General features: G+C 36.4%; 2 protein-coding genes across 2 annotated transcripts in view; both read right to left on the reverse strand.

Moving 5' to 3' along the window:
* LOC104709478 lies at positions 3,128-3,952 on the reverse strand. The gene has a single exon (XM_010426086.1). The coding sequence runs from the start codon at positions 3,950-3,952 to the stop codon at positions 3,128-3,130; it is 825 nt and encodes a 274-aa protein (XP_010424388.1).
* LOC104709479 (protein HASTY 1-like) overlaps positions 8,973-12,358 on the reverse strand; it is a 7,650-nt gene continuing 4,264 nt past the window's right edge. The window contains exons 14-22 of the mRNA XM_010426087.2: positions 12,346-12,354; positions 12,116-12,217; positions 11,517-11,620; positions 11,145-11,430; positions 10,776-11,017; positions 10,163-10,666; positions 9,781-10,075; positions 9,504-9,687; positions 8,973-9,409 (exon numbers count right to left, since the gene is read on the reverse strand). Coding sequence (XP_010424389.1) covers positions 9,330-9,409; positions 9,504-9,687; positions 9,781-10,075; positions 10,163-10,666; positions 10,776-11,017; positions 11,145-11,430; positions 11,517-11,620; positions 12,116-12,217; positions 12,346-12,354 — 1,806 coding nt within the window. The 3' untranslated portion in view covers positions 8,973-9,329. The remainder of the gene's footprint in view (positions 9,410-9,503; positions 9,688-9,780; positions 10,076-10,162; positions 10,667-10,775; positions 11,018-11,144; positions 11,431-11,516; positions 11,621-12,115; positions 12,218-12,345; positions 12,355-12,358) is intronic.

Genomic DNA, 12,358 nt, shown 5'->3' on the forward strand with positions numbered 1-12,358 from the left:
AAAAAAAAAAAAAAAAAAAAAAAAAAAAAAAAGAAGGAAGTCGAGAAAATTACGGGACTGAGAAAATTTAAACGAATTCGAATTTTGCTGGAAATAGAGAGAGACGTGTACGGTCCCTTTTTTTTTTTTTTATAAAGATAAACGAACGAACAAAGAAGAAGAAGAAGAAGATTCCAATTTCTAAGTGGAGAGAGCGAGAGAGAGAGAGAAGAGAGAGTATTATTCTCTCTGTTTGTGTAATGAAAGTACAAATGGCTAATTTTACAGCCGTTGATTTACATTTACGATCTTCAATCTGAACAGTGTACTGTCTGAGGGGTTTTAACGTTAACGTGGACTTTATCGCAGATGATTATAACCCCTGACATTTTCGGCTGTTTATTTTATTCTACTATTTTAATTAGATCAATGATTTTATTTCTAATTTCCTTTTTTTTTTTTTGAAAGATTGACAACTCTGTTTTGGATTATTTTTTTTAAAAATGTAATGTTAATTTATATTTAAATATATATATATATATATATATATATGTTTTTATAGCTTGTGCAGCAATTACTTTTAGAATGCAAATAGCTGAAAAAAACAATTTAAATCGCTTCCTAAAAACAAAACTGAAGCCACATCTGAAAAGTTTCATCATATCTCTGATTTCCTAATAGTTTAATGACTTGAAGTTGATCTCATACGGCAAAATCGCATCCTAAAAACAAAACGGAAGCCACATTTGAAAAGTTTCATCATATCTCTGATTCCCTAATAGTTTAATGACTTGAAGCTGATCTCATACTTGTCGGTCGATCCATTCAACATTAGATGTTACAGTCTTGGGTGTCTCATCATGCCGTCGACTGTTTTTTTCCCGTCAAACCGTATAAATAACCACTTGGAAGACATAGCGGATAAAGAATCCCTCTACCAGTGGAAGATGTAGATTTGATAGATAAGCAAGAAGAATAGACTAATCAGTCTTATATCGTGTTGTTAGCAGACCCTGAGCAAGAGCCGACCACACTGATGAGACAAAATGACAAGAGAAGAAAAGATGATCTCAAGTTTCCATGGTGAGTTGACATAGCACACAAGTGCCCGTAGACCCCCTGTTCCACGCAACCATACGAGCACCCTTCGAGAGGCGTTCAAGAGCTGCCAACCACACACAAAAAGCAAACTTTGGGGTAGCATGACTAAACCAAAATCCCTTTTGCCATGCCACCGTACTAGATATTGTGCGAATGTGATTCCAAGTATCTCGAGTTGAAAACTTAGGGCGGAAAACATCATTCTTACCACTCCAAAGCACTCTATCAACTCGTTATTGGCGTTGTTGCAAGTGTAAATGCAATGCATCCTCTATCACATTAAGATGGTTTGCACGGTGCCTTCGTCGTCGACGGTGAGCCCATGCCTCCGCCACAAAACTCTGCCAAGCTTTCCCCAAATCAAGAACACTGCTACACCAAACCTATGAGGAAGTGTACCCAAACCCGACTAGTTATCAAACCAGAAAAATGCTTGCTCCCCATTTCCTGTTTCCACCTTACAAAATGTTTTAGCTAAATCCCGATACTTAAGAAGTGTAATCCAGATCCAAGAACTCCGAGTAGTGGAGCTCTTCACCGACTAGAATAAAACTTGTTTCAACAAATTCATGTGAACTCATTTCATCCATAAAGAGTCACCATGAGAAACCAACCGCCAAATCAACTTCAAACAAAAAACTATGTTAGCCTCCTGAAGTGCTCGCAACCCAAGCCCTCCCTCTGTTTTTGGTTTACAAACAGCCTCCCAAACAACCTTGGCTTTCCGAGTGTTCATCTCTGTCCCCGACCAAAGAAAATGATTTAAACTCATCAAGACATTCTTTAGGCAAACGATAAGCAGCCATCCAAAAGTTACAAACACTCCAAAACACAGAAGATATTAAGTTAAAATGATTGGCAAAAGAGAGATAACGAGCCGTCCATGACCTAATCATCTTCTGAATCTGCTCCAATAACGGTGAACAGTCTGTATTTGTTAGACATTTAGTGACTATCAGGAGCTCCAAATAGCGAATTGGCAAAGAGCCATCCCCAAAAAAAGAAATTAGCAGAGTCCAAGCGTTGAGCGACACCCCCTCCCCCCACCCCGGCCAAATAAAATATACATTTTTCATACTAATCGCTAGACCGAAAACATTTGCAAACTACTTAAGTACCGCTATGATCCCCTCAATTGATTGTAGTTTCCCATTAGAGAGAATCACTAAATCGTCCGCAAAGCTAAGATGAGTGAGACCTAGGTTGTGGCACCGTGGATGGTACACAAATAAGTGCTCACCAGCCGCCTTGTCCAGTAATTTAGAGAGGACATCTATGCAAATTACAAACAAATACGGAGACTAGAACATCCTTGACATAGCCCAAGAGAAATTCTAAAAAACCCGGCTAGCTCACTATTGATTTGGACCAAAAATGAGGTGGTAGTAACACAAAGCATTATCCACTGAATGAACATAGGTGGAAATTGCATAGCAGTGAGAACCTCAGACAAAGAGGACCATTGAACCGAATCAAAAGCCTTTGAAATGTCAATCTTAATAGCACATTGTCTAGAGAGGGAGCTCTTTTGGAAATCTTTAACTATCTCTGTAGCCAACATCACATTCTTAATCAATAACCGGTCTTTCACAAAAACAAACTGATTACTGGAAACAAACTTTGGCAGCATTCTTTTAAGTCTATTTGCAATGATCTTTGAGATAACTTTATAAATCATATTACAACAAGAAATAGGTAATAGTCTTTCATCGCCACTGCAGATACTTTCTTGGGAATTAATGCCATGATAGTAGAGTTGATACCTTTGGGCAGAACACCTTTTGCAAAAAACAGACTGAACCGGTAAGACAAATTCTGTATCCAACAGCTCTGAAGTGGATTTATAAAACTCCAAAGTATAACCGTACGGACCAGGCGACTTATCAATGGACATAGAAAATAGAACTTTCTTGATCTCCTCACCTGACAATACTCGGGTTAATGCTTGTTAATCAGCCACAAAACAACGAAATAGCAACAAGAGCTCAAACTCATCCACCGTGGAACCCTCAAAATCACTAGGAATAGCCTACAGAAAATCTTTAACTTATCGTTCAGACTCCACCTTAATTTCATCCTCCTTCACAACCACTCTTTTGTCTTGGCATTGTATCTCCTTAACAGAATTCATAGCTGCCCGCATTGTAGCCGCTCTAGGGAAAGCTTTGTTATTCCTATCACCCACTTGCAACCAATGCAACTTTGATTTTTGCTTAAGATATTTCTCCTCCAGACAAGCTAAGAACTCCCATTGCTTAAAAGCAGTGTTCTCCACCTCCATTGGCTGTGGTGATGGATTAGCCAAGTTGGCATGTTGCTTTTTGCACAACGAATCAAAAGCTTCCTTACTCTTCCAAACCAGATTACCCAAATGATGATTTTCCAAAGACCGCAGAGCTGATTCTAAGCCTTTACGCTTCTTAGAAAAGCGGAAAAGAGAGGAAGTGGATAAAAACAGAGGTTGTGTGTCCTGCCAATAGGAACCAACTATCGGTAGATACTCCTCCATTTTCGTCAACAGATTAACAAAGTTAAACTGTGCTCCCTTCACCATGATCCGAAAATTCAAATGATCTGAACAACCCCCAACATTAAACACGATATAAGCGTGTGGATTCGATCGTTTCCATGCAGAATTCGCCATCACTCTATCAAGCTTTTTAAGAATCAAATCATTTTCCCTCTTATAACACCATGTAAAAAGGAGAACATGAGAGGCCACATCCGAGAGAGAACAGAGGTTAACAACCGTTTGGAAATCCCGCATCGGATGAACATCGACATGGAAATGCTTCCCCATATGCTTATTTTGTATAAGAGGCGAGTCATGGTGATCTTTGATCTCCTGCCATAAAAACTTATGAGCCTCCATAGTGTGCAACGCGTAAACAAAAGAGCAAAATAACTCCTATGTTTCCTCATCAAGCTTCACTGAACAAATTATTAACTGCCCACTCTTCAAAAATGGATCCAAACTCACATTATCTTTCCATATACCCAAATGCGACCACGACTATTATGTTCATAATTCGTCAAAATAGACCATCCCAGAAACAAACATCTCCTCAACCACTGAGCTTTTGTTTCCCGAACCATAGTCTCAAGCAGACAACCAAACTGAAATTTGTTTCCCTCCACCCACTGTTTTATTACATAATGCTTAGAAGATTTGTTAAGACCTCAAAAATTCTAACAAAATCCTGATATTAATGTTTTAAGAGAGGCTTTTTACTCTGGTCTCTATGGGGATCCCTGGCAAAATGAGCAGGATGGTTTGAACCTTGTTTATTTGCCGCTTTGGTACCCCGAAGCAAATAAGTTTGCAAAGGCACATCTGTTTGTGATCCACGCTTAATAGTTGTCCTAGTTTGACGAATTATGACATTCTAATCCTCCAAAGAAGTTTGATTTACTTCCTCCTCAACAACCGTCTCAGCCTCCTTTTGAACCATATTTATTGCCAAATTTTCCTCCACCTTTTCTTCCTCCAGAATAGAGTAGGAGTTTTTCAATAGTGAGACATCTCCAAACTTAAGCTTTGTCTGCTTATTCCCCATACTACCATAGCCTGTTTTTTTGTGTAATCAACTCTTCTGCCTTCTTCTCCTCCACTGAAGCAAGTAAAACGGTATCTCAACTGGGATTACTCGGAACCAGAGCTACGACCAAACTTTGAGACCCATGAGCCTGAACTGGAATAGAACTAAGATTTTTACTTACTACCTTGTCAAGGGACAGTGGCTGAGCTTGCTTTTCAGGAACGACATACGCCACAGTGGACAAGCAGGTAGAACTGAGATGACCCCACTTTTGACAACAAGTACACCTTGGTGGAAGCCAAGGGTAGCTATATTGGACGACAGAGTCTACCTCCCCTTCTTTCTCGTCTGTGACAATATGCTCTTTGGGAAATTCTTTCGTCAAATCGGTGTCTACCAAGATCTGAGCTTCATCAAATCTGACACACACCTCGGTTTTGGGATGCAACCTAATAGGCATACCCACTGCACTCGCTAGAAATTCTAAACCTTTTTCCGTAAACATTGTGGGTGGAACGTTCTTAAGAGTTAGCCATAGTGGAATGACTTCATGGCTGGTTGAGCTTCTTCAGCAAAGGGAGTCCACTTAGAAACGATCATAGGTAGATCCGTTATATTCCACATTCCACGACTCAACACCCTATGCCTCATTCCGAATATGAAACTTCACCGCTGATTCATTCAAAACAAATACATCAATCAAAAACGTATGATCGCCAAGCCTCCCGATCTTGTTCACAATCATGTGAATCTTTCCAACAATGAGGAGCTTTTGAGTTTAGGAATTTCAATTACAAAATCCTCCCATAAAGGTTTTGCATCCACAAACACCTCACTCGGCACTACAACCTTCTTATTTCCATCCACCTCAGAAATTACAAACTTTTGTTGAGTGAAAACACGTTCTTGAGCGACTTGCAGGAAGGAAAACTTCCCGTTCTGAACCACTATCACCGGTTGAAGCGACGACGATTTGACTGGACTTCCTCCCGACGAAACCTCTACAAGATCCTCCGAAACCCCCACACTACTTCTCCCCTCTTTTTCTCCCTTTTCCAGACCCCTCTCCCCCAACCTACATCAGATCTACCGTAGGCGGCTAGGTGAAGTCTCGGACAGCATCATATGTGACAAAAATGTCATAAACCCTAGTTGCTATCTTTTCACCATTGCCACGTAGCAAAATAAAAGAAAAAGATCACTAATATTTTCAAATATTAGGATCATCTTATTTTATGCATACTAATTTATTTTAAAAATATTAATTATATGTCTATGACATTTTTGTTTATGCAAGACAAGTTTTTTTTTGTCATCTTATCTTTTAAGATAATTAAATAAATGCCAGTTACTTTTGTCTATGACATTTTTGTTTTTGGAAGACAAGTTTTAGGTCACTTTAGTTATTATAAAGTTATGCCTCTAAATAAAAATGGATAAGTGTTTCTCTAAACAGACATGAAACCTACAAATAGCTGATGTGAATAGTAAACATTGAGAGTTTCGTTATTCAGTAAGACAAGCTATGGTAGTATATACCTAATATATTAATTATATAGATTAGTTTTCTGGCTATTTATTTTAGTTTATTAGATCAAATGAGTTTTCTATTTGTTTTTGTCTTTTACAGTACCTTGCTTTTGTTTTTGGAAGACAAACAAGTCTTTTTCTTTGTTTCCTCTTTTTTTGTTCGTCAGTTTGATAAAGCTTTTTAGTCACATTTTTCCTGAAATTTTATCTACAAAATTCGAGTTTCATTTGTATATATTTCAAAAAACTTGATGAAGTAATCTAATGAAAGATAATATATATAGATGCAATACTATGTATAAACTTTTGTTTGAGGATCACGAGAAAAATTAATTTTTACTATTTTTTAATGAGTTTATTTATAATTTATAATTTATCAATAGAATCTAAGTTTTTTTTTAAATTATTTTCAACAATTATCTTTAAGAAATTTCTTTTGATTGATTGATATTTTTTTATAAATCTATATTCAAACATTTAATGGAACATAAAAATATGATAAGGATGAGTTTTTGTGTAGAAGAAATATATGAGGAAAAGATCTTATTCATATTGAGGTAGTTTTAATGGCAAATTTGAGGAACCAAAGGAAAACTAACTTCTTAAGTTATAGTATATTATATATATTTATTTATTTATATATAAACTCTTTTCCAAACTTCTGAAATTGCATTTGTAAAATAAATTCTCTAAATTAAGCTATCAATTATGGTAAGATCTTTTTCAATTAATGTGTTGACAAAAAAAAACTTCTTAAGTTATTCATGATTAAGATTTTGTAACGATTGTAAGATGTGTACACATTAAGTCATACAATATGTGTACACATTAAGTCATACAATATGAGTACACATTAAGTCATTAACAATATTGTATATCGGAAGTTTCGGATTCATGCATTGCAATCCAATTTTCACCATATATGATGAGTGCTACGACTAAAGATAAAATAAACTATAGGATCTGAAACACCCTGCGAAAGTAATAATGATATAAAGAGATTACGAGTCATGTAATTGTTAATTAGTTTATAGATGTAACTCATAAAAAAATTAGATTAGTGAGAGTCTATATATGTTATAACCATAAAATCGACTAGTTAATTATCGTGGTTCTACCATTTCTCTTTTAACAATCATATGACATATATGTTCTGAATCAGAAACAACGCAACAATACATATGTACACAATACACACACCCATATATATATATGTTTGAAAAAAAGAAAATAGTTTGGTAAAAGAAAAAAGAACTTGTTTTGATATTCTTTTTTTTTTTTTTTTGAATATTCTTAAAAAACGTGTTCAGTTTACTACCATATCTTCTAGCCATAATGCCATCAAAGAGGTTACGGATCTTCTAGTTCCCGTGTCTAATCACCTTTTTTGTCAACAACAAATAATTTATTTTTCAAGAACAAATATTATGTGAATTAAGTCTCCTTTTTTTTTGTAATGACATAATAACGAACGTAGCAGCACAAATTATTATACTACGTGTATTAGTATTTTTTTTGTAATGTTTTTTTTCTAATGTTGTTCTTCTATCAAATAGTGTGAGATCTCCAATTATTGAGTGTCAAAGGAATATAATATAATCAATTAAACCAAGATTCAATCTACGTGAATCGTGACGATATGATAAAATTTTCTTAATCTAAATCATACAAACTCCAAAGTCTATCCACGTCCTAGAAATTATTTTAAAAACACAGCCGATCGAAATCCTCATTAAAAAACAATTATCTGAATCTCTTTGAAACTGGATTATAACCATACACAGTTGTCAGGTATTTAACGTGCAATTTAGTGCCAAGCAAGAAAGGTATATTATTACCAAGGAAAAAAAGAGAGGATAATATTAACATTATTTACATAGACTTAGTCACGTAATTTAGATAAGTTATGTTATATAACTTATAAGTATATTGTTGTTCCTACGAACAAATTGTTTTTATTATCACGGTTATATAATACATAAATTGGCCCATGGCTTTTCAAATATTTAAAAGGTCATGTCGAATAAAGTAGGGCCAAATTCATATAGCTATCCACTTCTTTTGGAATTAAAGGTTATGTACAAATGTATCAGTCATCACCTACAGAACCAAATATTCTACTACCTGATTCCCAAATTTAGCTATTTACAATAAGGTATCTGTCTCTGTTTTTTCTTTTTTGCTAAACGAGTAAACATCATATAAATGAAAATAGTTTGGAACTTTGGATATTTGACTTAACTATAAGTAAAAAAGATACGGGTATTTCTCTATTTTTCGAGAAAAAACAAACAGCGCATTTTTTTATTTCTTTTTGTTGTGAAAAAAACAAACAGCCCATATGTCGTCCAAATGACAAAAACACTTAAATAATACTCCCTCTATTTCAAAGTATAAAATGTTAGAAACACATAATAAGAAATATATACTTTTTAAAAGTTTAACCAATAATAAACAAAAGTTATATAAAATAAATAATATAAAAATATGAAATTAATTTAAAAGTTGTCTAGAAAGTTGAAAACATCTTGTATTATGAAACAATACAAAATCTGTAAAACATCTTATATATACAAAATCTGTAAAACATCTTATATTATGAAATGAAAAGAGTACTTTTAATGTTTAAAAATATCAATTCGGAAAGGAAACGATTGTTAATTGTTCTTCTTATATAGATAGATTGTTAGACCAACCCTCATTTCCTAGAAATCTAATTTTTATTTGGTATTTGTTGGATTCTTAGTCATGCTCATGCAGACGAGTGTTCGTATCTCGAAAGTGAAGATATCAGAGCTTTCGAGATTGAAAAAAAACACTAAAAAGCCGGAAAGTAAATAACACTTTTGAGATCAGAGCTTTCTCTACATCAATCATGGATGTGCCAAGGTTCGTGGATTCGTGTACAAAGATACAAATATGGGCATTTTATAGAGAAGTAGCATCGCAATTTCGATAGGTTGGATATGCGAAACCTCGTTTATGCATCGTAAGTTCAAGGAAACACTTGCTCCTCAATGTATCTGCTCATCCATCTGTGTGTGTCAAACAAACAAAAAGCCGCTTCTTTGTTACCTTCCGCAAAATCTTCTTTACCGACTAATTTACATATCTGTACGGTCTCGTTGTAAGAATTCATCCTCTTGCCTCTCTTTAACTTCATATTATAATGGGTTCACCTCATAAAACACTAGCCAGCCCAATTGTTTCCCCTTCGTTTTCTTTAGCTTCTGAAGTGTTTGCTGGTCCACGTGACCTCACTGGAGGAAGGAAAAGTAAAAATAGAAAAATGTCAAGAGTTTGAGGCTTCTTTCATATGAAACTTGCGTCGTATAGAAGAGTAGGGATGCTTACAAGTGACATTGGTGATAACATTAACGGTTTTCTGAGCAGCAAGCGCTCTTAAGTTATTCCCTGTACCTAACAGCAACAAGCTTTTCATGAGCTGCTTCTGCTCCTTGGGACTTGGAGTTTTCGCCACAGCTTCTTCAAAAGCACGCAAGTCGTTGGGAGTGAGACAAGGGAGTGAAAGCAAAACCTGATACATTTAAGAAACATTTTACACCAGTCAGATTTCACAATACAGCATGCAAAAGGACTCCAGAGTGGTTAATTCTGTAAGAATACTGACCTGACGGGGAGCTGGGTCTCTGTCAGCGAAATAAAAGAATATTTCACGGCATAGATAAACTAGATCAGCGCTGTTAACGGCATTTGACTCCATGGCTAAGCCTTTAATGACCGCATAAAACAAATCTTTTGACACAAATTCTCTGAGTTCCACGTTATTTGTTAGAATCGCTAGAAGGACAACAACACCACAAAAGCAACAGACTTTGGTGGTTGCTTCCCCATCTGTCCATGTAAATACTTCCAAACAGATTTGCAGTGCTGGGAGAGCCATGTTTTTGTGATTTAGGAGGAAACTGCATATATGATACACTGTTAACTCTATTCTCATCCAAAAAAGTTACCCAAGTAAAGAAGTTGAAAAGCAAGAACAGTATGCATACCCCACAATAGAGTTGGATCTGAAAGCTGACAAATCCTTGAGAGTAGACATATCCACACGGCCCACATGGCCTGGATGCTCCAAAATTGGAAGCCCAGGGTTTAAACCAGGAGAAGCTATCGTTGAAAGGAGGGTGGCAATCTCCCTAGTTAATTCCCTCAGAAGTTTTTCTTCCATTACTTCAAGTTTCATGTCAGGCCCATTTTGTACACCAAACGAATCTGGAACTTGTGCTCTGCCGTCACGCATAAGACTGGCCCAAGAGGAGCTAGTAGCTTGCTGACAATGAATAAACAACGGTTGCAGGAGCACTTCAAGCCATGACTCCCACATGTCAGCCGGACAAGATTTAACAACAGAAACTACAAAGGCGTGAATAAGCTGTCGTATGTGCCTGAACTCCATCGACTGTAGGTTCTCCATGAGTGCCACTGCGACATAGTTCGCATCTAGGCATTTGAAGAATGTATCTCCGATTGTTGTCGATAGACCCAACACATAGTATCTGCATTTGTAGACAACATATATACCACACAAAATTGATATAGTTTAGCTAACCAGGAGATATAGAAATGTCGTACGTAAGACCTAAAGGAGGTTACTAGATCCCTTACCCACTATCTCGGATACCTTTCAACCAATTTCGCACATTGGCTTCATTTGCCTCTGATTGTCCGTCTTTACCACCATCAAAAGATCCATCAGCATACACCGAAGAGACTTTTGACAATTTAGGATTTGCTTCCCCAAGGAGACTATATCGCTCAACATCAGGCATTGTCATTGCTGCCCTCATCTCTGGGGGTAGTGTTTGATATACTGAGGGAGACCAAAGGGAATGGATAACACGGAGAAGCTGAAGAAACAGGATAAATGAGTGTTAACGCGTTAATCTAAGGAAATCCTGGCCAGGTTTTGGTAGCAACATAGTTTAGTTACGTGTTAACTAAGAATATTTAAGTTTTGAGAATATATACACATACTTTTAAGAGAGGTGGCAACATCCAAGATAGATGATGAGCCATAGGATGCAAATCTTGACTTTTTACTGAGGTTGTATTCAAGTTGCTTTTTCCATGTCCACTTCTCTTGAGAGCCTTCTCAAAGAATGTAACAGTGTGGAACAAAGACCACATGAAGGGCGTGTTGGAGCAAAGACGAACAAACCCCATAGGATCTGATAGATAATTATTCTGCCACTCTGCTTGGACCCACTGTTGGCTCAGTGGCTCCAGTAACCAAGCAAGAACTTCTTGCTGCTGTTGAGCTCTGCACCAAGATCAGACCTAACTTAAGAACATGATAAACCTAATGCTGGATAAATGCAACAAAAGAATAAAAATAAATCATGTTACCCTGCTGCTGAAGCCATAACAAGAAATGCTTCACCCAAAATGTTATGCTCCCCCCGGAGCAAAGTTCCTTCTCTTTGCATATATGCCATTGTATCAGCAATAGTCTGTATCAAAGAAGGAAGTTAACATGAAAATCGTACCACATTAAAGGATAATTCCGAGAGGCAAATGTGAAACAACAAAAACGAAAAGTCGTGCAGTAAAGAAAGGTGTTGCAATGGATAGTGGTCGTATAAGAAATACTGTACATAATTGCGAATAGGCGACCTTCACAATATAAGTTCATCGGTTTAGCACATAACTGAAGTCATAGTCTAAAATAATCATGAATAGGTGAGCTTTACAGTATAAGATCAACAACCAACGTGAACAAGACGTATAAAGTAAACACCTCTGATTGAAATCCTGAAAACGAACAACCAGCTCAAAGATTTTCCTATGCGTGCAGTGTGGTCTCCAATATATATATATATATCAGAGCATATAAGGCAAGCTAATCAAAATCACAAGGGAACTTTCCAGCCATAAGATCTGAGTAAAAATAGGTCCTGGTTTTGTATCTGAGTCTCTAAATGGATGGAGTGGGAGATCAGATTTACCTTCATGTGAGGCAGAACACTTTTTTCAGCGGCTTTGGCTATTCGTATAAAAGACGTACAAATCTGTAATCTTGCAATTCTTGAAGTACTAGTTGCTGGATCCTGCCAAGGAAACATGCTATAAATTTACTCATTCACTTCTTGACTCTAGGCAATGCACATTGGATATTGTTTGTATATATATGCATGGATAAACTCAATCACTGAAAATATGTAATATAGTAGGAAACCTTGACAATGTGT

Source organism: Camelina sativa, chromosome 8, assembly GCF_000633955.1.
Source record: "Camelina sativa cultivar DH55 chromosome 8, Cs, whole genome shotgun sequence".
Taxonomy (NCBI): Eukaryota; Viridiplantae; Streptophyta; class Magnoliopsida; order Brassicales; family Brassicaceae; genus Camelina; species Camelina sativa.